General features: G+C 54.2%; 1 protein-coding gene across 2 annotated transcripts; it reads left to right on the top strand.

Moving 5' to 3' along the window:
* Positions 1–6,192: 6,192 nt before the first annotated feature.
* Positions 6,193–17,687, top strand: Sik1 (salt inducible kinase 1). 2 transcript variants are annotated; one of them, XM_045150308.1, is made up of 14 exons: positions 6,193–6,211; positions 6,822–6,992; positions 7,508–7,624; positions 10,468–10,531; positions 10,637–10,798; positions 10,899–11,023; positions 11,119–11,242; positions 11,801–12,024; positions 12,300–12,452; positions 12,874–12,939; positions 13,044–13,260; positions 13,678–13,953; positions 14,605–14,833; positions 15,243–17,687. In XM_045150308.1, exons 2-14 carry the CDS (start codon positions 6,837–6,839, stop codon positions 15,589–15,591), a joined length of 2,262 nt encoding a protein of 753 aa, XP_045006243.1. In that variant the 5' UTR covers positions 6,193–6,211; positions 6,822–6,836; the 3' UTR covers positions 15,592–17,687. The 2 variants fall into 2 exon arrangements, with proteins under 2 accessions (XP_045006243.1, XP_004654567.2); XM_004654510.2 differs by having other exon boundaries at positions 6,194–6,211; positions 12,817–12,939.
* Positions 17,688–25,360: the final 7,673 nt, after the last annotated feature.

Below are 25,360 nucleotides of genomic sequence, written 5' to 3'. Positions count from 1 at the left end.
CTGGCAATCTCCCCAAATTAGCTAGCCTGTAAGCCCCAGAGATTCATTTCCACCTCCCTGTGGGTGAGAAGGCATGTGCCACCACACTTAGCATTTTTAATTAATTAATTTATTAGAGAGAGAGAGAGAGAGAGAGAGAGAGAGAGAGAGAGAGAGAATAGGCACAGCAGAGCTTCTAGCCACTGCAAACGAACTCCGTACATGAGCCACCATGTGCATCTGGCTTACGTGGGTTCTGGGGAATGGAACCTGGGTCCTTAGTTTTCACAGGTGAGTGCCTTAACTGCTAAGCCATCTTTCCAGCCCACACCCAGCATTTTTATATGGGTGCTGTGGATCCATACTCAGTTCCACATGTTTGTGTAGCCAGCACCTTAACAACAGCCACTGACTGCTTTCATTAAACTAGGCCCTGAGGCTGGAGAGATGGCTTAGTCATTAAGGTGCTTGCCCGCAAAGCCTAAGGAACCAGGTTCGATTCTCCAGGTCCCACGTTAGCCAGATGCACAAGGGGGCACATGCATCTGGAGTTCGTTTGCAGTGGCTAGAGGCCCTGGCGTGCCCATTCTCTCTCTCCCTCTGTATCTAATAAATAAATAAATAAATAAAACGATTAAAAAAGAAAACCAACTAGACCCTGGTCAATACTAATGCTTCTCTTTTGGCCATTGCTGACTCTCATGGGTGTGGGATTGCTAACTGGTATAGCCACTATGGAAGTCAATATGGAGGCTTCTCAAAAACAAAAATTAAACTAAGCTAAACTAAAAGAATTACCATATGACCCAGCTATACCACTCCAGCTTAGATACCAAAAGGGTTCTGAGTCCTACCACAGAATTACTTGCTCATCCACATTATAGCCTCACTATTCATAATAGCCAGGAAATGGAACTAGCCTAGATGTGTATCAATTGGCGAATGGATAATGAAAATGTGGTACATATGCACAATGGAATTTTATTTAGCGGTAAGGAAAAATGAATTCATGACATTCACAGGAAAATGAATAGAAGGGGAAATTATTATCCTAATTGAAGTAACCAGACATGGAAAGACAACCATATTCTCCCTCATATGAAAACTGCAGGTTTTAATTTTTATGTCTGTGTATATGGGGGGGAGCAGAGGTCATGAAAATAGAAAGGGGACTGTGAGAGGGGCAAAAAGATGACTGGAGGGGGAAGATGGGAGGGAAAAGAGGGTATCAGAATATCTGTGACAGGGAAGAGGAGTGCAGGCTGTGGGGGGAGGGGCCACCAGCAGGAAGGGGCAGAGGTAGGAGGACCACCACGAGTTCGAGGCCAGCCTGAGACTACATGGTGAATTCCAGGTCAGCCTGGGCTAGAGCGAGCCCCTCCCTCTGACTGAATGAGGTTACCATGGTGATCCCATTGCTTTGTATGTGAGTCTAAAAAGACAAATACAATTTTATTTTATTTTTTATATCTTTTTTTTTTTTTTTTTTGAGAGAGAGAGAGAGAGAATGGGAGAGATGGCTGTGAAGCCTTAAGAACACATGCTCAAATCTCCAGGTCCCACACAGCCAGAAGCCAAGTGACGCACGTGTGCAATGCCACACGTGAGCACAAGGAGGTGCGTGCGTCTGGAGTTCATTGATGAATACAATTAAAAGAACACAAAAGGGCTGGAGAGATGGCTTAGCGGTTAAGCGCTTGCCTGTGAAGCCTAAGGACCCCGTTCGAGGCTCGGTTCCCCAGGTCCCACGTTAGCCAGATGCACAAGGGGGCGCACGCGTCTGGAGTTCGTTTGCAGTGGCTGGAAGCCCTGGCGCGCCCATTCTCTCTCGCTCTCTCTCTCTCTCTGCCTCTTTCTCTGTCTGTCACTCTCAAATAAATAAATAAAAATAAACCAAAAAAAAAATAAATAAAAGAACACAAAATAAATAAAGCGGAAAAATCATTCCTTATTACCTACAGAAAGCCTGGAGTCCCTGGAGCCGGGGGCATTTGGTCAATGAATGAGCACATTTCCACTGGGGTGTTCAGGGAAGTCCCCAGTTCTGCTCTGCCCACCAAGGCCACCTCTCCAGACCCCCAGGCCCCTCCCACCCTCATCCCAACATACCTAGGCCTTAGACTTCTGCTCCCTGATGGGGGCCAACGGGCCCGCTTTGCTTTGCTGCCTTGCCCCTGGCTGCTGAGCTGGCACCATCTGAGACCGGCAGGTTGCCCCTGTCCAGCCAGACCCAGTGACGGTGCAGGAGTCCTGGAGCAAGTGCAGAGAGGGGGCAGGGGACAGAAAGGATGCTGTCACGGGCAAGGCCAGCTGGCCTCTGGCTGGACCTGCTCTCTTAGCTCCCGATTTAATAGCCAACAACTGGCCCAATGCCAGGGCTACCTTGTCTCAGGCCTTCACCCTGCTGCCATCCCAGACCAGGGCTATGACCCCTGACACAATCGTTTTGTCAAGCTTCCCGAGAACTGTGTGGTCAAAACAGAGCAGGGCACGCAGGGGTTGGGGTGGCCCATTTTATTTTCCTATCCCGGAAAAGCACAGCACAAAGTCAAATGGATCATAGCCAGGAGAACAGAGAGGGCCGTAGGCGCCTAGAAGGGGCAGGCCAAGAAAGAAGGACGCCTTGTTCTACTCTTGGTGACATGCAGAAGCCTCCGCCCTGCCCCCGCCGTTAGAGAGGGACAGTATTGGTGTCCACAGAGCACAGGATCAGAATGGCAGGTACCTTCCTTTGTCTCAGTGCGGCTGCTGCGCTCCAGGCTCGGAGCGTCTTGATTCATGTTCAGGTAGCACATATGTCAGCACAGCCAAGAGCAGAGCTCAACAGACGAGCTTCCAGACTCAAGGTCCGACGACACAAAGCCGACCTCCAGGAAAACTGCAATTATAGGAAAGGCCTATTGACTCCAAGCGGAAAAGAAGACCGGTTCCCATTGCGTCTCAGTCAGCACTGCTGCTCTCTGAGGTGCGAGTTTGCGCACTGAGGTAGAGAAGTCCCAGCCATTTGCTTGTATAGAGAGAGCCACATGCTTGGTGCTTTTTTTTTCCTCATAAAGTCTCAAAGCATCCAGGATTCAAGAACTCGAGGGAAGGGGGCTGGAGAGATGGCTTAGCAATTAAGGTACTTGCCTGTAAAGCCTAAAGACCCAGGTTCGATTCCCCAGGACCCACATAAGCCAGATGCACAAGGTGGCGCATGTGTCTGGAGTTCTTTTGCAGTGACTGGAGGCCCCGATGTGCCCATTCTCTCTCTCCAATAAACAAATAAATTTCAAAAAAGAACTGGAGGGAAAAAAAAACAACAACAACCATGGTTTGGTCCCCAGCTGGTGGCATTTTGGGAGGTGGAGCCTTGCTGAAGAAGGTGTGTGTGTTGGGGGCAGGCTTAGGGGTGTTATAGCTAGCTCCCCCTTGCCAGAGTTCTGTTCTCTCCTGCTGCTGTTGCCCACCTGCTGTGGCAGAGGTGATGTCTAGCCTCTGCTCATGCCATGCTTTCCCCTGCCATCATGGAGCATGTCCTAGAGATTGTAAGCCAAAACACAAGGCTTTCCTCTCATCAGCTGCTTTTGGCCAGATGTCTTAATCCAGCAATAAGAAAGTAACTGCAATATGGTGGAAAGGAAAAGAAAAGACAGTCTCCAGGGACCAAGGACAGAATCATTGGAGGCAGAGGAGGTTGCAGGAGGGTGCCAGGGGCCAGGCCTCCCCACTTCCTACTTTTTTTGGTCACAACAAGCCCCTGACCTGGAGGCTTTGGTGAGGGAGACAGTACTGCCTCTAACACAGGGCAGTTCGCGAGGATGGAAGCCCAGGAGCGGCTGGAGGTCAAATGTGTCTGAGCTCAGGTTCACCTCTGGGGCAGCAGCCTTCCCTGGGAACACAGTCTTTACCTGGAACTGATGGCATGTGTTTGCAAATACCTCAGATCCTTTGGAGAGTTCCGGTAAGAATAAGGCTGGTGGGTGGATGTGTGGGGAGACTGACAAACTGGCTTCCTGAAGCTTGTGTTAAAGATTCCCCGGGGAAAGCCCGGAAGTCACAGGAAGGGAGCCCACATGGTGAAAGTAGTGGGGTCCCTTGGCTTCTTAGCCTTCTGTTCAGTTCTCTTAGGGACAGGGGAGGGTGTTGGGACTCCCAGACGTGGGAAAGCCGTGGTAAGCTGCTCAGCTAGAAGGAACTAAAAATGCTCCTGCAAATGCTTGGTGTATGGCCCCAGGACAAGTAAAGGGAGTGCTCTGAAAGACCAAGCTTCAGGAAGGATGTCCTTGAATGCCTTTCAAAACACACTGACTCCTGATAGGAGCTCCCGCCAGGCTGTGCAGGGCTGAGGGAGACTTGCGGCAACACAAGGCCCCCCTGTGACCTGGGTCTCCTAGGCCAGCTTGCACCTCCCCCCTGCCTGACAACACACCTTGCTGCCCTCCAGAAGGTTCTGGCCTTGAATCGATTTTGGACTAATTCTGCTGCCCTCCCGGTATTTGAGAAATACATACGCTGTCACCTTTTTGCCTGCTTCCCTTTAGGGCACATTGTACTTTCTGATGAGGCTGGAAGGAACACAAAGCCAGCTGACACAAACAAAAGAAAGACGTCACACATGCTTCTTTCCCTCCTGCACCCCCCCAATCCATCTCCCCTTTAATGAACCCTGCTTTCCAACACTCACCCTCACGGTCAGCCCCAAGTCCCAGGGGCCATGTGCCCCACATCTGCTGCCTGGAGGCAGCTCTGAGGACAGTTAAGGAGGGCCAGCTGGAAGCTAGCTGGCCAGCAGCAGGCAAGCTGGTAGTGTTCATTCTTCCCCGGGGTGGGGAAGGAGGAAAGTCCTGGTCACTGTGGAACCCCAACCCATCAGCCCCTGGTGGAGTTGGAGGGCATCAGGAGCTGGATCCCTCCACTGCCTTTAGAGCTGTCCCCTGGCTGCAAGTTTCTGGGGTTTGCTTGCATTGCAGCCATGGGGATGTGCTGCCGAAATCTTCCAGAAGATGCTACGAGTTGTAGCGGTTTGGTCCCCAGCTGGTGGCAGTTTGGGAGGTGGAGCCTTGCTGATGGAGGTAGGTTTGTTGGGGGCAGGCTTACTGGTGTTATAGCCAGCTCCACCTGCCAGAGTTTCCACGTGCTGTGGCAGAGGTGATGTCCAGCCTCTGCTCATGCCATGCTTTCCCCTGCCATCATGGAGCTTGCCCTAAAGATTGTAAGCCAAAATACAAACCTTTCCTCCCATCAGCTGCTTTAAACCCAGCCGCGAGAAGGTGGCTGCGACGTGGTGAAAGGGCGGGCAGTCTACTGTAGGGGCCGGTGACTCAGAGCCATCGGAGGCAGGGGCAGTGCAGGAGGGAGAGCACAAGTTTTCTTATTTCTTTTTTGTTCTTCTTGCGAACAAAAGAAACTGACTTTCGGCTGACCGAAAGGGTCAGGCGTGTCCGGAGGGCTTCTGCCTTCCTCCTGGCAAGCAGGCCCGCCCTCTCTGCGAGGGGATGCTCAGCGGACAGAGTGAGTCGTCCAGGCCTCTAGAGCCCCACCCTGCTGCATCCCGAGGCGGGAATCTGAGGACACTCTGGGAACTGTACCCCCACAGAGTGAGAGAGACCACAGAGCCGCGCTAGAGCCTTCCCCCACCGCCCCGGGTGCCGGGACCATAAAGGTGGGGGAAGCGGGAGGCCGCGAGCGCCGGGCGGGAGGTGTCACCGCAGTGCCGTCTACTCCCTGCAGGGGGCGCCGACGGGGCGGGCTCGGACTCCAGGTCCCTGACGTCACCGCCCGCCAGTTGCCAGGGCGACGGCCTCAGCAGCGCGCGCGCGCGCGCGTCAGAGACAGTCTCTTGGCAACCGCCCGATCTCCGCTCCCCCCTCTCCTCTGGCGCTGAGCCCCGCGTCGCTCTGGCGTCAAAGAGACGTCAATGGGCTGTGTCCTCCGCGGCGGGGGCGGGGCCTGGCGCGGGGGCGGGGCCTGGCGCGGGGCGGGGCCTGGGCGGGGCGGCGCCGCGTGCAGCGGCGGCAGCGGCGGCAGCCGGGCGGGCGGGCGGCTGGGCTCTGTCTGACATGCGGCGCGGCCCGGGCGGCGGCAGCAGCAGTAGCAGCAGCAGCGGCGGCGGCGGCAGCAGCGGCGGCGGCAGCAGCAGCGACGGCGGCGGCGCGAGCGGCGGGCGCCGGAGCACAGCGAGTGGCGGAGCCGGCGGTGGGGTCCGCGGAGTCGGTGGCGTCCCCGGCCGGGCGCACGGAAGGCGGCGGAGGTGAGAGAGCGGCGGGCTTCGGGTTGCCCGGGTCCTCGCGGCCCGCAGGTGCGCGCGTGGGGGTCGCTGAGCTTCCCATCCATTGTCGTGCGGCGGTGCGGGGAGGGAAAGAAGGGGAGCCGGGTCTTTGGAACCGATCGCGGGTGTTGGGGCGGTAAGGGAGAGCCTCGCGGTAAGGGAGAGCGGGTCGGTGCCTGGACTGGAGACGAGAGGTGTCCGGGATTGCGACGGAACCTCGGGCGGTGAAGGGGGTGGGGGGGCGGGTCCTGTAGTCCCCGGGACGCGGGGATGGTGTGGCACGTCCCATGGGGGTACGCGGGTCCGGTACGCATGGAACGGGTGCCTGGGCGAGGAAAGGGGTCCCGGGGTCCCCGGCGGGGAGCTGACCGCGGGAGTTGATGGGAACGTGCAGGCTCGGCCGAACTAAGGGTGTCGAGGCTGGCGAGGAGCCGACCGCAGGCGGAGCGTTGGGGCGCAGGCTTGAAGGCGCCGGGGGTCCGGGGCGCGGAATCGGGACACCCGGGGACGGCGTGGCTGGGGGGGCTGGGGTTCAGATCGGGGTCCCGAGTGAGCTTCGGTCCGCGCTGAGCGTCCCCTCGCCGACCCGCAGGTGCGGCCCGGAGCCATGGTGATCATGTCGGAGTTCAGCGCGGCCCCCGCGGGCGCCGGCCAGGGCCAGCAGAAGCCCCTCCGGGTGGGCTTTTACGATGTGGAGCGGACCCTGGGCAAGGGCAATTTCGCGGTGGTTAAGCTGGCCAGGCATCGAGTCACCAAAACGCAGGTGCGCGGGTGTGTGTGTGTGTGTGTGTGTGTGTGTAACCCAGGGGATGTGAGCAACACGGGGGTGGGGGGGCGGGGTGGACCCCAGCTGCTGATTCAGGCCTGCAGGGATGATTGTCATAGTTGTAAACGTTGACAGTGTTTAGTCTGGTATGGGGGAAAAGAAAAAAAAAACTCTTATCATGTTATAATTTGTGTAGTTATTGGGGAACAGTAAAGACAATCATGACAAAAAAATAAAATAAAAACGAACAGAAGAAAAAACAACAATTGGGATTGCAGTGGGCTCTGGATTTAAGCTGAAGCAGATAGAGAAACATTTGCTTAGTTTCCATTCCTTTAAATAATAGTGGCTACTTTCATTTTCTCCCAACTTCTTGTGACCTTTTGGGAGACAAAGCATTTGAAAATTTCATTTGCAAAAGAGGTTATTTTTTTTTTAAATGAGGTTACTTGAGATTGTCTTTTTAAAACAAAAACCCAAATCTCCTTTTACTTTTTAAAAAAATCTTATAGGTTGCAATAAAAATAATTGACAAAACACGATTAGATTCGGGCAATTTGGAGAAGATCTACCGTGAAGTCCAGCTCATGAAACTCCTGAACCACCCACACATCATCAAGCTGTACCAGGTGAGGCTCCTCCGCATGTCCTGGACTCTCGCTGTGTTCCCACAGCAAGTTCGGTGCTCCTTACCCTTGGTACCCCAGCCTGCGGCCTCTGAAGTTGCCCATTCTCTAGTTGTGTGTGGGAGTCGCTGATTTTGTTTTTTAAGCTGCATGGATTTGCTTGTGATTGTTTTCTTTCTTTGGGGTCACACTTGAGATTTGCTTCAAGAAGTTTTTTTTTTTTTTAATCAAGTATTTTGTTCCAGTCTGGGATGCATTGTGTTGATGAGGTTGCATCTGCCTGTACAGCATGACGCTTCAGGCTCTTAGTACAAGAAGGACAAATTTGAGTGAAACTAGGAACTTCCGCCTTTGGGGGTAATTATTAAACTTCAAGAGCAGCTGCTCTCACCAGTTTTCATTAACTTATCTTTGCGACGGCAGCAGTAAGAGCTCATCTTCCCGGTTAAATCCTCCATTGCAGAGCAGAGAGGTAGAAACACTTGCAAACTCAAAAAACGCCTCACCATGTCCATGTGTTGATCTGTTTTGTGATTTTATTTTTTGCTTGTGTTGGCATTAAAATAGTAATCATGTCTCTGAGAAATAAGGAACTTATTAGCACAACAAAACAGTTTCTTCCTCACACTTCCCCAGTGAGAAAAGTCCACTTTTGTGGTGTTGAAATCTAGGTGCTGGGGACCCTGTCTCTGTGTCACCTCCTTGTGTTGGTGTGAGTTCCCTCAGTGGTGAGCCCCAGGTGACTGAGGGGCCGTCTGTGTGCAGTTTGGAAAGCTAGAATACGGCGCACTGGGAGATTTCTGTAATTTCAAGTCACCCCCGGCCACTCTTCCCAGAACAAAGGCAGATATGTCTCTGTGGTGACAGGTCCCCTCCCCCGCTCCCAGCGTCTCTAAGCACAGAGCCCTCAGCTGCGTGTTCAGGGGTCGTGTTTGATTTCTGTCTTCATTTTCAAGTTGTGCTCCAAGGTGAGTTTCCTCCATGGCCTGCGGGCCTCCTCTGAACTCTTGAGCAGGGTGACTGGTGGCCCTGGAAGCTGATCCGAGGTGCCCTCCGCACCTTCTTTTCCTCCCGCTTCAGTCTGTTGCCCACTGGGTGGAAGAGGCCCTTCCTAGGAAACGTTGCCCAGGTGATCAAAGCCACAGGTCCCTTCTGAGAGAATGTTCTCCATCCTGCCCTGGTGACTTGGCTGTTTGGCTTAGGTAGACCAGTGAGAACCGCTGGTCCTCTGGTCTTGATGTAGGTGTCAGATGTTTGCTCAGCTGGTTTGGGGCCCAGAACCAGCTGAGGTGTCTTGTTCTCTTCTCCAGGGTGCTTTGGTTCATTTGGTTGGCTGGTTTTGAGGCAAGGTCTCACTGTGTAGTTCTGACTACTGTAGCCCAGGCTGGCCTCAAACTCATGGTGATCCTCCTGCCTCAGTCTCCTGAGTGCTGGAATTATAGATGGGTGACACCATAATTGGCTTCTTTAGGTTTCCTTCTCCTTTTCTTTGATTGAGGAAAGGAATAGGCAGTGGTCTTCCTACCCCACATTGCGAGCAGGGCCGGTAGAATTTGGGCTGAGTTGCCATGGCTCTTATAACTTTTCTTACTAGGTTTCCAGCTCAAAGCAGTTTTCTTTAAAGTATCTTTCTAAAGGAACAAGTATATTTTGCAAGCAAGTACCCGAACCAACTGAGCCATCTCACCAGCCCACATAAGTATAATTTGAACCTCACCTCCAAAATCTTCTTTCTCCATAGGAGTGTTTTATCTTTGCCCCTCGGAAATATGTATTTTCTTATTTTGGATTTCTTTTTGAGACATTCTTAACTGTGTAGTCTGGCTGGCCTGGAATTTGCTCTGTATCCCAGACTGGCCTCGAATTTGTGTTGATCCTCCTGCCAGTGCCTCCTGAGTACTGGGATTACAAGCATGTGCCACCCTGCCTGGTCTGTGTGAAATATTTGATAGTACACATAGACAACAGTAGTTTCAAGTTTTTTCAGGATGGAAGATTTGAATTTTACCTTGTTTCTTAGTTATTTTTTAATTTTTTTAGGTAACATAATTAAGAATTTTTTTGTTTATTATTTGAGAGCAGCAGACAGAGAGAGAAAGAGGCAGAAAGAGAGAGAGAGAGAGAGACAGGGAGAGAATGGGCATGCCAGGGCCTTCAGCCACTGCAAACGAACTCCAGAAGTGTGTTCCCCCTTGTGCATCTGGCTAACGTGGTGGGTCCTGGGAACTGAGCCTCGAACCAGGGTCCTCAGGCTTCACAGGCAAGTGCTTAACCGCTAAACCATCTCTCTAGCCCAACATAAAATTCTTGATCAGTGATTATATGGGTAAGGTGTGTGTTGACATTGACCATTACTGTTGGTGCGTACAGAGCAATGCAGTGCCAAGAGCAATCCCCCGTAGCTTTCCCGGCAAGGCCGTGATCTTAAGGTGTAATGTCTTGTGGGTAAAGTCAGTGGGATATTGGTGGGCATCATGCAGTCTGTCTGGTCATTGGCTTGAATAAACAGCTGCCTGTGAAGCTTCTGGAAGGAAGCTCTTAGGTCTGTAGCACCCGTGGCCTCCTAAACCCCCAGGAGGTATGCGAGACAGATGTTTGGCCGGCCCTGTGTTTCCTTGTCTTTGGTTCTCTCTCTTTAAGAGCAGAGGTTCCAAGACAGGCAAGGCTGAGGTTCGTAAAGTACTCTTGAGTGGGAAACCTCGATTTTTTTTCTCCTTTCTTAAATGGTGACTGCACTTGTCTTGGAGAAGTTAACGATTTACTGGGGTTCAGGTGGTTATTTGGTGTGCCTTTGGTGTGATCCTTTCTCCCATGACTAAATGTTTGGTCTTCTCTCTCTCTTTAAGGTTATGGAAACAAAGGATATGCTTTACATTGTCACAGAATTTGCAAAAAATGGAGAAATGTTTGGTAAGTCCCGCATTTTAACACCAGTGGAATCCTGCCTGTGCCATGTTGGGTTTTGGGGTTCCTTCTGCAGGCTTGTTGGAATGTAGCTTTGTTGGTCACCCTCAGATTATCTGACTTCCAACGGACACCTAAGTGAGAATGAGGCACGAAAGAAGTTCTGGCAAATTCTGTCAGCGGTGGAGTACTGCCACAACCACCACATAGTTCACCGGGACCTCAAGACCGAGAACCTGCTGTTGGACAGCAACATGGACATCAAGTTGGCAGGCAAGAAGGCCCTGGCTGGGGAGGCCATCTGCGGGGCTCTCCTGTGTGAGTGCTCTCTGAAGCCACGGCTCTGACCCTTGCCTGTTCCTTTGCCTTGCAGATTTTGGTTTTGGGAATTTCTATAAGTCGGGAGAGCCTCTGTCCACTTGGTGTGGGAGCCCCCCATACGCTGCCCCGGAAGTCTTTGAGGGGAAGGAGTACGAAGGACCCCAGCTGGACATCTGGGTAGGAGCCCGTGTGTGTGCACCCTGCTGCCCGCCACCGTGCCCCCTGGAAGCTGGCAGGCAGGGTGCCCATGCTGGTTGTCTGGCCCTCCACAGAGTCTCGGCGTCGTGCTTTACGTACTGGTCTGTGGCTCGCTCCCTTTCGACGGGCCCAACCTGCCCACGCTGAGACAGCGCGTCCTGGAGGGCCGGTTCCGCATCCCCTTCTTCATGTCTCAAGGTGGGTGGATGAGAGCCCGCCCGCCCTGGGAATTGTTGGGTAAACTGGGCGACGACTGGTGCGGGGGGAGGCAGCGGGCAGATGTCGGGCAGTGCCAGTCGGCTGTAAACCAGGAAGCTGGGCCCAGGTGACCAGGCTGCAAGAGCAACCCGACCTGCAGGTGCTTTCTGGGTGCCCTACTTTCAGCACAGGCAGGTATCCACCCTCCTCGGGCTGTCTCCCACAAGCCTATCCCCGGTCTCCTAGCGTAGTCTCCCAGCATCAGAGCATCTTCTGTTTTACGAAGGTGCCTGGCCTAGTGTGTGTCATTCCAGCAGGGAGAGTCTACGTGGTTTTCTCTTGGGGACATTGAGGAGGACCAGGGAGTGTCTTCCTCTGGCTGGTCCCCCAGCTCTGTGGCTCTCCTGTTTCACCTGGAAGCCCGGAGTGGCCTCTGCTGCTCCCAGGCAGCCTTCTTCAGGACTGTCACTTGGCTGTGTGGGGGGGGGGGACCTCTGCTGTGGGGACGTGCCCGCAGGCTCAGCCCCCTGTGCTCAGTGCGTGCCCCTCATCCCGCAGACTGTGAGATGCTGATTCGGCGCATGCTGGTGGTGGACCCCGCCAAGCGCATCACCATCGCCCAGATCCGCCAGCACCGCTGGATGCAGGCCGACCCCACCCTCCTGCAGCAGGGCGACCCCGCCTTCTCCATGCAAGGCTACACCTCCAACCTGGGCGACTACAGCGAGCAGGTGCTGGGCATCATGCAGGCCCTGGGCATCGACCGGCAGAGGACCGTGGAGGTGAGTGTGTTGCCGCTCCCCTGGCTGCGCTTTCTCAGGCACAGCAGGCCCTCGCTGTGGAGTTAAAATGGGAGTGCAGGCTAATTTAAGGGTCAGCTCATCCCTTCCCCTAAAAGGATATTCTTGGCTGACTGAGAATAACCTGGGAGCGGTCTTGTAGGGAAGCCAGCCCAGTAGCTAACGCAGCTGATGTCCTAAGGTGCTGCCCCAGGCCTGGCTGGGCCTTGGGCCTGGGCCTTGGGCTGTGCTCTGACTCCACTGTTCCCGCTCCTCAGTCCCTGCAGAACAGCAGCTACAACCACTTTGCTGCTATTTACTACCTCCTGCTCGAGCGCCTCAAGGAGCACCGGAGCACCCAGCCCTTGGCCCGGCCTGTCATGCCCACCAGGCAGCCGCGGCCCCTCAGCTCAGACCTCAGCAGTCTGGAGGTAAGTGGCACAGACCCTTCCAAAGCCGACACCTGTCCCTTTGCTTTCATTTTTCCCCTCTGAGCTGGGAGACCTCGGCTGAGGTATGGCAGTGACTCTCAGACCAAGGCCCCAAGTGCCTGTGGCATCTCCTACTTACACTGCGGGCCACGGGCTGTGGGGAGGAGGACGGTTATGGCTGCCCTGCTGAGGGCCAGCAGCCGCTTGTTCCCAGTACCCCCTTCTGGTCACCTGCATCTACAGGAGACCTCAGAGAGGGGGTCGCCAGGTCCTGGTTAGCACTAGCTGCAGAGCTGAGTCCTCCTCTTGCTGCCACTGGTGGCATCACCTTCCTGACACATCTTTCCCCTTCTCTTGGGCCCAGGCGCCTCAGGAAGTCCTTCCGTGTGACCCTTTCCGACCCTCCCTGTTGTGCCCTCAGCCTCAGGCCTTGGCGCAGTCTGTTCTGCAGGCCGAGATGGACTGCGACCTCCACAGCTCCCTGCAGGTGCGTGAAGACCAAGGCCCTTTGTGGGTGAGGCCCCCTCCTCTCCTGGCGGCCTGCCCCCTCCCTCCGACACCTGCTCATGGACATCTGTCCCTCTCATGCAGCCGTTGCTCTTCTCTGTGGACACCAACTGCAACGGAGTGTTCCGGCACCGTTCTGTCTCGCCCAGCAGCCTGCTGGACACAGCGATCAGCGAGGAGGCCAGGCAGGGCCCTGGTCTGGAGGAGGAGCAGGAGGCTCAGGAGCCCCTGCCTGGCAGCAGCGGCCGGAGGCACACGCTGGCTGAGGTCTCCACCCACTTCTCCCCGCTGGCCCCTCCATGTAAGTGTCCCTGAGGGCCTGGCGCCAGGGGGTAAGGAGCAAGGCCATGCTGGGATCACCTGAACTGGGCCCTTCTGCCCGGCAGCCACCTCCACTCAGAGTTCTGAGGACTTGCCATTTATTTACGTCCCCAGCAGCAGGTGGTTTCCACCTGGACACACGTGCCTGTCGAGGGAGGTCACCACCCTGGGCTGCCCCGGGTTTGGCCCCAGGCCTCCTTCCTGCTCTGGAGCTGCTCTCAGCCTGCCACCTGTCTGTGCACCCACGGGCTCACTAGCAGGGCCTCTGGGCTCTGGTGATCTGGGTGAGGGTTGAGCTGGGAAGAGCTGTCCTCACTAGTGGGCCAGGGGCTCTGTGCCTCTGGCTGTGGCCTTCAGGGGGCGAGGGCTTCCCTCCTGAGCGCCTGTCTTCCTGCAGGCGTGGTCGTCTCCTCTTCTGCAAGTACCTCAGAAGGCACCAGCTCTGACAGCTGCCTCCCCTTCTCTGCAAGCGAACGCCCCGGGGGGCTTGGCAGTGGACTGGCCACCCCGGGCCTTCTGGGCACCTGCTCTCCAGTGAGACTGGCTTCACCATTCCTTGGGGCACAGTCAGCCACTCCTGTGCTGCAGGCTCAGGCAGGCCTTGGTGCAGCCGTCCTACTCCCCGTCAGCTTCCAGGAGGGACGGAGGGCGTCCGACACCTCGCTGACTCAAGGTGAGGTCCCCTTTCGTGCCGCCTGTGTACCGACAGGCCGTCCCTGTTCTTGATGCCAGTTGCCGTGGTTTGGGCAGGTCCCACAGCGCTCCTCAGACAGTACACAGGTGCTGCCCCAGCTCTGGGCATCCTAGTCCTGAGCGTAGGTGAGGGCCACACTGGGAGCAGCTCCGGCCCTGCGGTAGGATTGGGGTCAGCGAGGGACCCTGACAAAGGCAGTTCCGTGCCGGCCATTCCATTCCCTGCACGCCGATCCAGGGCCGGGAATGTCTGTGGGCCCCTCCGTGTCTGAGTCAGCTCCGGGAGCCTACCAAATCTCAGGGCTCCATTCCCGCCCTGCTCCCATAGAATTCTTCTTAGATGCCTGGTTGGTGGGTGGTGTGGCAGCCCCAGACCTGGGAAGAAGGCAGGTGGCCATGCAGGAGGAGTGGGCGTTAGGAGGACTCAGGTGACCATGCAGGACGAGTGGGCATGAGAAAGACTTGGTGGCAGAGAATCCTGCTGAGCCTATAGGAAAAGTCTTCCACAGACAACTGCCCTGCCCCGCGTGTCGTCCTCCTTTCCTTCCCTCTTCCTCGCTGGAACCCTGGGCGGGCCGAGGGCCGTGAGCCCTGAGCTGCAGCCCACCGATGTCCATTCTTGTCTCCACAGGGCTAAAGGCCTTCCGGCAGCAGCTAAGGAAGAATGCAAGGACCAAAGGGTTCCTGGGGCTGAACAAGATCAAGGGGCTGGCACGGCAGGTGTGCCAGTCTTCCAGCAGGGCTCCCCGGGGTGGCCTGAGCTCCTTCCACTCCCCAGCCCAGAGCTCAGGCCTACAGGGTAGCACGCCCGGTGGCCGAGAGGGCAGGAGCCTGCTGGAAGAGGTGCTCCATCAGCAGAGGTAGGCGTGCCACCCTGTCTTCAGGTACCTCACCTTGCCCTTACAGAGCCCACGTGCTCCCCTCTTCCCCATGTGCTGAGGTGTCCCCTGCCCCATCCCATGGCTTGTTAAGGAGGTCTCTGTGGACTCAGGTTTTGTTCTTCAGGGGAGGAGGGGCCATGGGCAGACATGATAGCCCTTTGTGGGTGGAGGGCAGCAGTGGCCAAGATCATCCTGTTGGGTTGGCATCTCTGAGTTGCCAGGCAGCTAGGTCGGGAACCAGGCAGCAGGATGGTTCAGTGGTGTGTCATGTCCTGTGCATAGTTCTGGTATCATCCTTGTGTGCCCAAAGCAGATCTGTGAAGTGGGTGGGACTCACCTGGGCAGAGCCCTCAGAGTGACCGGCCTCTCCCTCTCCCTCTGTCTGCAGGCTGCTCCAGCTGCAGCACCACCCGACCCCTCCACCCAGCTGCCAGCAGGCCCCTCAGACACCCCCTACCCCGTACATGCTCACCACCTGCGACAGCCTCCTGTCTGGGCTCCCACTGCTGCCAGCGCCCCTCCTCCAGGCCACCGTGTCTCCCGTGGCATCGGCTGCACAGCTCCTGGATGCCCACTTGCACATTAGCGCTGGTCCGATGGCCCTCCCTGCCAGGCCTCTGCCACAGTGCCTCACCAGGCTGGCCCCAGGCTGTGACCCTGCTGGGCTGCCACAGGGGGACTGTGAGATGGAGGATCTGACCTCTGGCCAGCGGGGGACATTTGTCCTGGTACAGTGAGGGCAGCTCCACGGCCAACTGACTTTTCCAAGCAATAATTTAAGAATATGTGAAGATGGTTTCGGACTCAAAAGCCAAGAACTTTCTGGAAGCGAAACAAGCAATACGTTCGGTGTATGGGCTTTTTAGGTTTTTTTATTTTGTTTTGTTTTGTTTTTCCTTGCACTGAGTGACCTCAACTATGAGTAGGGACTGGAAACTTTCTGAAGAAAAATAATAATTGTGGGTGCGTCATGTAGGTGGGTGGATGGGAGGGAAGCAGGGCAAAGGGAGACGCCCATGTAGAGGGGATAAAGGAGCAGATGGACGCAGGGAGGGACCTCAGCTCTTGTCCACCTCTCTGTCATCATGACGATGACCTTGGGTCCCTGGAAGGGAGCAGCACCCTGCACCGGTGGTGGCAGCGCATGTGGGTGTTGACTAGTGTTCTCTGGGGTTTGGTTCATAGCTCTCCACTTCCTGAAATGTTCATGCTTTAACAAAAACTGTGAACTTGCTGCTTCCAAGTCAGGGTCAGCCTAGGCAGTCATCCACATTCTCGGAATTCCCCGTCAGAGGCGGGGGGAGGGTCGTGTCTTCTTTCAGCTGAATTTCTCATGCCTGAGTGTCTGCCAGGCTGCTTCGGAGGAACCATAGGGAAGGACTGGAGAGGGCTGGAGACTTTGGGGACTCGGAAACGGAGTGCTCCATCCCAGGTCAGTTGGCCCAGAGCTCCTCACGCCTCGAGGAAGCCAACGAGTTCCTTCCTGCTACACATCTTGTTTCCGCTGCTAAGTATAAGATTTTTATGCATTTCATTATCAGGGTCCAACAAGAACACCTGACTTGGGAGAAACTGTGCAATACCTAGGGGCTGAGACCAGAAGGGCCCTGGCAGGCAGTAGGCTCCTTAGCATCTACTCAGCCTGGGACCTTCCCTGGTGGAGAAGCCCTGGCACCCAGGCCTGGACTCTTGTCTGGCTTTTGTTCAAGGAACATGAGAAGTTTAGGTCGGTGTTTGTAAAGCTTTTTTTTTTTTTTTTTTTTTAAAGCAAATACTGTATATGTGTATAAATAGGAGACAGACACTACTTATTTTTTATATTTTGTACTCCATTTTTTTTGTTCCTGGTTTAAACTTCCCTTGGTCACATCGAGAAGTGTCCCCATCAGCACCAGGTCTGTGATGAGGAAGGGGCCATGGGGCAAACCACCTTCAGCGCAGGGTGGAGGTGGCAGGGAAGGAGTGACCCACCTGGCAGGTGCTGGTCCACCTTAGTAGGCAGACCCAGTCATGCTGTGCCGGCTGGAAGCCTCTGGAATGGAATGGGGACATTGCTACTTCCTGCTCTGTCTACATAGGCCCCTGTCCCTGTGCCTTCCCCTTAACCTTGGCTCCTCACCATGGCAGTATTAACCAGAGGTCCTTCAGGAGGGGGAAGGAGGCATTTTTAAAAGCCAAAGATTGACTGACTAATCTGAGAGCAGAGACTTCATGGTCTGGTCCTTGCTGCGGACCACCCTGTGGCCTGTCTCCAAGCTGCTCACTCTGGCTGGCTGAAGACCACCCTCCCTGGCTGGACCTGGTGTCCTGTCCAGAGCAAACTCCAAAGTGTGCCGTCTGCCACCTCCCCCAGAGACTGTGGAGTGGGGACAGCGTCTAGCATCCTGGGCACCAGCCTTCACCTCCTGCAGAGGCAGCTCCATGTCCCCTCTCCAAGGGTTCCTACCCCATGCCACAGATCAAAGGCCTTGGCACCTCTGAAGCAACCACAAGCACTTTACTTTCTGGGTGGTTTTTTGTCTTCTCGCGGCCGTTGCCCCTCTAGGGGGATGGTAACATTGTGGTTTCAGTTCTTGTTTCTCCAGCGTGCTGGTGTGTTTTGTAGATTTCTCCACAGCCCTGTCCAGTCTAATGCAGTAGCTTATTTAAAGACACTATGTGGTCTGACTGAGGTGTATATAATTGGTTATTATTTTTTTTTACCATAACTGAATTGTTTCATTTCTCATGTCATTGTGAGAAATGTATGCCAAATGATTAGTTGATGTATGTTTTTTAATTTAATATTTAAATAAAATATTTGGGGGGAAAAATGGACTTTTCCCTTGCTTTATCTTTAGGAGCCCTTTTCTTTGAACCACTCTGGGTCTTTTGTAATCTTCCAGAAACTGAATGGGGGCCAGTGCTGTCTCTTGCTTCCCCACACAAACTATAGGACCTTCATGTGGCATGGGTCCGGCCACGCATGCAGGCTAAGCTGTGTCCGCCGTCTGCTGTCTGTTGGTTTTAGCCCCAGGTCTGTTTGCAGCTGGCTCCTCCTGTGGGTTACTGCCCTCTGCCTCTCTTCCTCCTCCTCAGATGTCCTCCGAACCCAGGAGATCTCACAGGAAATCTGCTCTTTGGCCATAGGGCAGGCAGTTGCTGATGGGGGAAGAGGCTCAGTTCTTTGGGGTTAAGAAAGCACTGCATCTTCACACACACATGCCCGGCGCTGCGGTGGGACTGTGTACACGGGGCTGAGGCTGGACTCCACGGAGTGCAGACAGATGCAACCATTTCCCTCATTTCCTCAACTGGGTCTACCCCCAAAGAATTAAAAATGGGGGTCTCAAAGAGATGCTCATACACCATGGTCACAAGAGGGCTGTTCACAGTAGCCAGGGCATAGAAGCAACCCGGGTGTCTGCTGGTGTTGAGTGCTGAAGCAAGATTCAGTGTGTCTCCACAATGGAGCATTATTCAGCCTTCAGAAGGAAGGAAGTCCCAACACGGAGGAACCCTAGGGACGCTGCAGTCGGATAAGCCAGTCGCAGGATGACAGATGAAGTGCGATTCCATTCATGTAAGCAACTTAGAAGCAGGTGGGCTGCCAGATGAGGGGAAGAGACGGGGAGTCAGTGTTTAGTGGGGACCGAAGTCTCGCTTGGAAGACGAAAGTTCTGGAGGGCATGCTGCACAAATGCCAGTGAGCTGTGCGCTCAGAAGTGGTTAAGATGGCACGTTCACCGTTAGGTGTATCTTAACACACAAAAGGAAGTTCAAGGAAAGATGTCCCGTGTATGGACAGTAACTTCCAGAAAGAGCCGGAAGGAGCCGTGCTGAGCACAGTGGGCTTGAAGGCACACTCGCTGTGAGTGACGAGAGGTGCCAGGGAGGCCGCAACAGCTCCGAATCTGTGCCAGCGCCGTGGGGTTTCTGTGTGTAGCATCGATGCCTGGGGGCATCCCAGGTCCTCAGGCTACTGGATAGGGCATGAGGGGTTGGGGACAGCCCTCTTGGATGCAAGACTATGCGCCTCCAAGAAAGCTTGCCCGGCCCCCCGCCGAAGCCCAGCGGGGTACCTTGTGCACAGGCGGCCTGGGCTGGGAGCGGCGGCAGAGCCACCTTATGCTCTGTTGACTCTCAAGGCCTCGTCGTTGAGGCTCAGGAGGGCAGGGACAGACTTGGGCCTTTAGCTTGGCCCCGCGACACCTGAAGAGATCCTGTCCGGGGAGAAGCGTGTTACTCTTTGGGAAATTTAGGGCCAGCTCAAGCCAAGTGTTGTCTTGGAACCTCTCTGCATATTGTGCTCTGACATGTGTGTTTTAAGTAACCTTAAGATATAGATGTCTCGGGCTGGAGAGATGGCTTAGCGGTTAAGCGCTTGCCTGTGAAGCCTAAGGAACCCCGTTCGGAGGCTTGATTCCCCAGGACCCACGTTGGCCAGATGCACAAGGGGGCACATGCATCTGGAGTTCTTTTATAGTGGCTGAAGACCACACACTCTCCCTCTCTCCTTCTCTCTGTCTGTCGCTCTCAAATAAATAAATAAAAATAAGCAACAACAGCAAAAAGATATATGTGTATCTCGCCTCCCCACTCAAATGGTCCGCTTGTGTGGGGAGCTAACATATGCATGTTCATCCTTGCGCCCCAGTGGACTGGACACAAACCCACATACGGTAGCTCCTTAGCAAGTGCTTGTCAGCTACGCCTTTGTCGTTGGTGCCGGAACTTGTGAGGTACTATAACAATTCTGATGTAATAATCTTAGATCTCAGGTTGACAATCAAGCCCCACTCGAGTCATCACAGAAACTGTGGACTCTAGAATTCCTGAACAGGTGAATCTTCTCAAGACCTCTTCCCAGCCCCTCTAATGAAGAAGAGCCCGCGAGGGTCACCGGTGCATTGTCCTTTGCCTAGCCTCAGGCTCCCCTCCCTGTCCCACCCAGGTCTCACACTGCCAGCATTTCGGCTTGGCAACCGGCCCCACCCTCCCTGGGAGTTGCACAAGATGTTTACATCTGAGGCAAGTTGGTTCCTGTTGGTGACTGGCAAAGCCCGTGCTTGGAACACACCCGTCGCTACACAGCTACACTTCTGAGCAGTGGTACCCACGGGGGGCTCTACGACGTTTCCCCTCCTGGTCCTTCCGGCCAGGGTCCCTCTAACTCGAGGAGCAGAGCAAGTGGCTCTTCATGTCCTTGCGAATGCATGAGAGAGTCGTACCCACCAGGTTCAGCCTGGCAGTGGCATGGTGGCTAAGAATGGTGTTTGCTGTCACACGCCTGCCTTTGCCTCCTAGCTCTGCAGCGTTCCAGTCCTGTGACACTGGATAGACGACCTAACTGCGCTGTGTGTTAGAGCTCTTCTTGTCCAGATGGTCCACTCAGCTGTGGGGTCCACTTCTTAGGGTCATGTAGGCACTGACTAGCTTATGACGCACTTAGTATAATGTTTGCCTGAAACCCAGTGGGCACTCAGTAAACAGTGTTCCTGAGTGCCATCTTCAAGAAAAGAGAGATGTCAGCTGGCCAGGCTTAGCCGCCTCAGTTGGCCAGGATGCCAACTCTGAAAAAAAAATATATATATATATACATATATATACATATTAATTTTTACCTTGCCAGTCCTGGGTGCTCTTTTACCAGCTGCAACTGGGCATGTCCATTGCTGCGCCACAGCCTGGCTGTCTTAGTGACCTTGCAGTTGGGAAGGACCTCTGTGAGTGTCCCACGACACTCTGCAGGAGTGGTACCCATTTCTTGTGTGTCGTGGCCCAGCACAAGGGTAACTATAAGAACACAGGGGATGTTTGGGAGTTCCAGGCAGAACATTCGGAGCAGGAACTGACTTAGCTGAGGAGGAACTAAGTGGGTGAGGGCGAGAGGGGAGGCGTGGGTTACTGTTTTCTTCTAGAATGAAGCAGGGTATGTCAGATGGCCCTCTGGTAAGGGGAGTCTGTGAGTATCACCCTGCTGAGATACGACCTCTGTGGGAGGTGAGATGTCTTGATGCAGCGCGGGCTCTGGAGGGCATCCAGTGGGGTTTCCGAGGCCGCCCCTGAGCTCAGGCTGCAGCAGGAGCTGGGAGCGAACAGAAGACGTGGGCACCTGTGCGTCTGGCTGCGGTGGGCTGGGTAGAGGTGGGGCGCATGTTCAATCCCTGTCCTTAGGAACAGCTTGCCTGCCAGTCCTCTTTCATTCATGGGTATTTTACCTCTTTGATGCTGTGGGATCACTAGCTTAATTTCCATAAAAATAAAAGGACTTTAAAACCCTCAGGAGACCCAAGTAGCCTAAAGCGAGGGCTCCCCTTGGAGCGGCCCCGGTGAATGGACCTGCTTCTTCAACATTTCTGGGCTTTTCTGTGAGACCTGAAGCAAAGGTGCATTTCTGCAAGTACTGACTTGTTGGGCTTCTACCCAGCAAGAGGTTGGGTGAAGAGCCAGGACGCCCAGGTACCACAGAAGAGGGCTGGCAGACCAGGGTGACTGGGGCCAAGCTCAGCTGCCATCTTAAGCTCTTAGGTGATACGTTCCAGGAGTTTGTCCCACAGGCATATCTGAGCACCTGCCCCGGAGCCTTCCTTACCCAGAGAGGGGTCTCCTCAACACTGTTGTCCTATCCCAGGTGTGGGAGCCCCGCTCCCCATCCCTGGGGGCTAAGTGGCATTTTCTAGAGTTTCCTACAGAGCTGTACAGGGTGGCCTCGCGGGTTTTATTTTGTACCCTCAGCATCACAGGGTGGAGACCTGTCGCATGGGTCACTGGCTTATTCCTTTAATTGCCGAGTGGTAACCCCAGTGTTCATGCATCGCGGGGTGTTTACTCAGCCACCAGGTGACAGGCACTTGGGTTGTTTCCAGCTCGGGGCTATTAGAACCAATGCCACCGTGTTTGTGCGCCACTCAGGCTTGGTCTGGGGCGGCTTTGTTTCTCTTGGGCAATATAGGTCGAAGGGCAGTGGCTGGGCTGGGAGTATGACAGCTGCCAGTCGAACTTGAAACCACGGGGTGGGGCAGATGTTTCAGCTCTCACCATGCGCGTGCACATCCTCGCTAGCGCTCCTGTTTTACTCTCAACCACGACCACGGTGTCGTCCTGTGATTTGACTTCATTTATTGTTTTTTTGAAAGAGTCTCATGTGGCTCAGACTGGCCTCAAACATGAAATCCTCCTGCCTCAGCCTCTCTGCTGCTAGGTGGGATGACAGGCATGTGCTACCATACCAACACCTTTCTCTCTCTCTCTTTTTCTTTTTAGGTTTTTTTCAAGTTAGGGTCTCATTTTAGCCCAGGCTGACTTGAACTATCCTGTAGTCCCAGGCTGGCCTCAAACTCACAGCAATCATCCCACCTCTGCCTCCTGAGTGCTGGGATTAAAGGCGCGTGCCACCGTGCCCAGCTCACCTTTTCCTTTGATTAGCAATCTTTAAAATATTTTTTTAAATACATATTTATTTGCAAGGAGAGAGAGAGGAGAGAAGGACAGAATGGTCATGCCAGGACCTCCAGCCATTGCAAACGAACTCCAGATGCACGCACCACTTTGTGCATCCACTTTTATATGAGTACTGGGGCATTGAACCTGGGTCTTTAGGTTTTGTATGCAGGTGCCTTAACCACTGGGCAATCTCTCCAGCCCTGAGGGGCTAAAATCTTTTAGTAGGTCAGTAATCATTTTATTTTTCAAGTTTATTTGGCCTCTTTTTTTTCACTGCATGTTGCTGGGGTTGAACTCAGGCCTTATGCATGCTAAGCATGTGTTCTATAAGCCACGCCCTTCCTCCCTACCCATCTGTCATTGAATTGTTTGAATTCTTATTGACTTGTTGGAGTTCTTTATATATTCTTCACAGAAGTTTCTCTTTTTAAATGTTTAAAGATATTTTATTTTTATTTATTTGAGAGAGAGAGAGAGAGAATGGGTGTGCCAGCTCCTCCAGCCACTGCAAATGATGCATGCACCTTAGCTGCTAAGCCGTCTCTCTAGCTCTCTCTTTTTTAAAAAGATTTATTTTTATTTATTTATTTATTAGAGAAAGAGAGAGAGAATGGGTGTGCCAGGGCCTCTAGCCATTGCAGATGAACTCCAGATGAATGCACTACCATGTGCATCTGGCTTCTGTGGGACCTGGAGAATCGAATCTGGGTCCTTAGGCTTCGCAGGCAAGTGCCTTAACTGCTAAGCCATCTCTCTAGCCCAGAAGTCTCTTTTTATATGGGTACATGTGCAGAAACATATATATGCATGTATGAAAAGAGAGAAAAGACATTTCTCTAAATATGTGGCTTGCCTTTCATTTGAAGAGAGAACAGAAGGTTTTAGAAATGTATCCTGTGAATTTTTATGAATTAAAATTCATATTGTTTTATTTCTGCAGTTGGTGTGTTTTGTGTCTCATCTAGGAAATCTCTGCTACCATGCCCTCTAGATTATTTTGTGTTTCTACACCCTTGGTACTTCCATATAAATTTTAGAGTCAGTTTGTCAGCATCTAGGAATTGAATGGAATTTATATATTTGGGGAAATTGGTATTCTTTTTCCCCTTAAATATTTGATGAAATTCGCCAAAGGCATTTCTTTGCAGGGAGGCTTTAAACTCCAAATTCAATTTTAAAGCAGACTCCGAGCTATTCCGAGTGTTGATTTCATTCTCCAGGAAGCTTTGGGAGCTCACGCCGGGCTCTGAGAACTTGAACTCCTGCCGTGCTTTCTAGACCGTGCTCCTATGAGATGTGTGTTTGATGACCACCACGAGGAGGATGGCGACAAGAATCTGAAACCCTAGCAGACCCACTGACGTGTGTGGAGACAGAGCCTTTGGGCTCCTCAAGTCCCCCAGGCTAGCACAAAGACGGCATGGGCTCTACCCACTGAACTTACCTTGTCCACCTGGTTTCTGGATCCCCTGGCTGTGGGCGGGATCCCCCTGTGAGGCACCTGGGCAGCGATCCACAGCCCAGCACAGCCGCAGAACCTTTCCAAGCCCACTCCTCCCGCCCGCCCGGTAGGCCACAGCCACAGCACGTGCTCCAGGTATTAGGGACAAGCCACAGCAGGCCTGGCAGAGCAAGGCGCCGGGGACACCCGGAAAACTTGAGCTGCTGCTTGTCACATGCACCCTATTTCATGCCAACAAGTTCATCAGTTCCTGCTGGGGAAGGGGAGGGCCCAGAGCTCAGGGTCTGGAAGGCATGCCGGCCCATGAAGCCTCAGCCCGGCTCCCCGTCCTGCCCTGGATGCCGCACACTTGCCGCCTGTCTCAAAAACTCCGAAGAGCAAGGAGAAAACAGAAAGGCATCAGTGGGCGGGCCCCGCCCCATGTGAGGGTGACAATCTACAAGTCTTGGAGCCCTTCAGTGTCACATCAGGGCCTACCACAGTTCCTTGCGCCAGTCCCAACCCACCCTCTCCTGTGCCCAGAGCTACAGGCAGGCTGGGGGCTATGGCATCCGGGTAGTGCACTGAAGACACTTAATGGGTGAGTTCCCCCTCAGCGTAGGTGTAATGAATTTTCCTGAAATAGCGTGCCAGCCCGTAGTCCCCGGTGTCTGAGTCACACAGTGATCCTTGCCTCTCACGGGCATGGCATGCTGTTGGCCACTCAGAAGTCATAGCACCCGAGGCCCTGCTTGGGGTGGCCCTGGAGCCTGGGGACGGTGTGGCACAAAGTACCCTGCCTGGGGCCTGAAGCGGTTCCTAGGTATGGGGAGGTCACCATGGGCACACAGAGGTCATGAGCTGACAGGGGACCCTAGCAAATAGTCCAAAGTCAGATTCTGCTGGGGGAAGGGAAGCGTCCAAATAAGACCACCCCATCAGAAGAAGAAAGACCAACTACCCCCACTGCCCCGGCTTCAGTGATATCAGGACTGACCGTCTCTGGGTGGCTGTGGTCGGTGGCAGGTAGCCAGAGTGAGAGGAGCTGGGTGGCTTGTGTCATAGCTCAGTGGGTTGCCCTGTCTTCCTGCTCGGATCATGCTCTGGGATTAGGAAGTGGAGGTTCAGGGTAGCCCCGCGCAGCCACCTGTCCCTGTCACCTGCCTGCGGACGTAATCTCGGGCAGCTGCTCTCGCTGCCACTCAGCGCTGGGTTTTCAGTTTTCATTTGTGTGAGCCGCACGTGGAGAGGGGGGATGGGGGCCGCCCTCTGTTCCAGGACACTCAAGCTCTTGGCCCTGTGTGTGGGGTTCCACTTCTCATCCCGCAGAGCTTCTGGTCTCATTTCTGCTCTGAGAAGCCCCCCCCCACACACACCCAGATCCTGTCTTTGCCTGAGCCCTGCTCACTGCTTCCTGAACCCCACGACTGACTTCTGCCCCATTTCTGAAGCTGTGTACTCAGAGGCTTGTCTCGAGAGCCCACGGTTCCCATGCAGCGGGTCATCACGATCACTGTCCCTGGCGCCCTCTGAGAGTCTCGTGACAGACTTTGCTCTACAGGTCAGAAACAGGCAGGTGTGAGCAGGACCAGAGCTGGACCACAGTGGTCGCTGCCCTGGACACTGGCTTGGAGTGTCAC

Source organism: Jaculus jaculus, chromosome 5, assembly GCF_020740685.1.
Source record: "Jaculus jaculus isolate mJacJac1 chromosome 5, mJacJac1.mat.Y.cur, whole genome shotgun sequence".
NCBI classification, from domain to species: Eukaryota; Metazoa; Chordata; class Mammalia; order Rodentia; family Dipodidae; genus Jaculus; species Jaculus jaculus.
This window is presented reverse-complemented; position numbering and strand designations above follow the sequence as displayed.

What these genes read in the sequence shown, in the direction of transcription:
- Sik1 (XM_004654510.2), top strand. Translation starts at nt 6,837, where the DNA reads ATGGTGATCATGTCGGAGTTCAGCGCGGCCCCCGCGGGCGCCGGCCAG. An exon ending in CTCCCCGCTGGCCCCTCCAT is followed by an intron (nt 13,261 to 13,677) that starts GTAAGTGTCCCT and finishes GTCTTCCTGCAG; the next exon opens with GCGTGGTCGTCTCCTCTTCT. An exon ending in GAGGTGCTCCATCAGCAGAG is followed by an intron (nt 14,834 to 15,242) that starts GTAGGCGTGCCA and finishes CTCTGTCTGCAG; the next exon opens with GCTGCTCCAGCTGCAGCACC.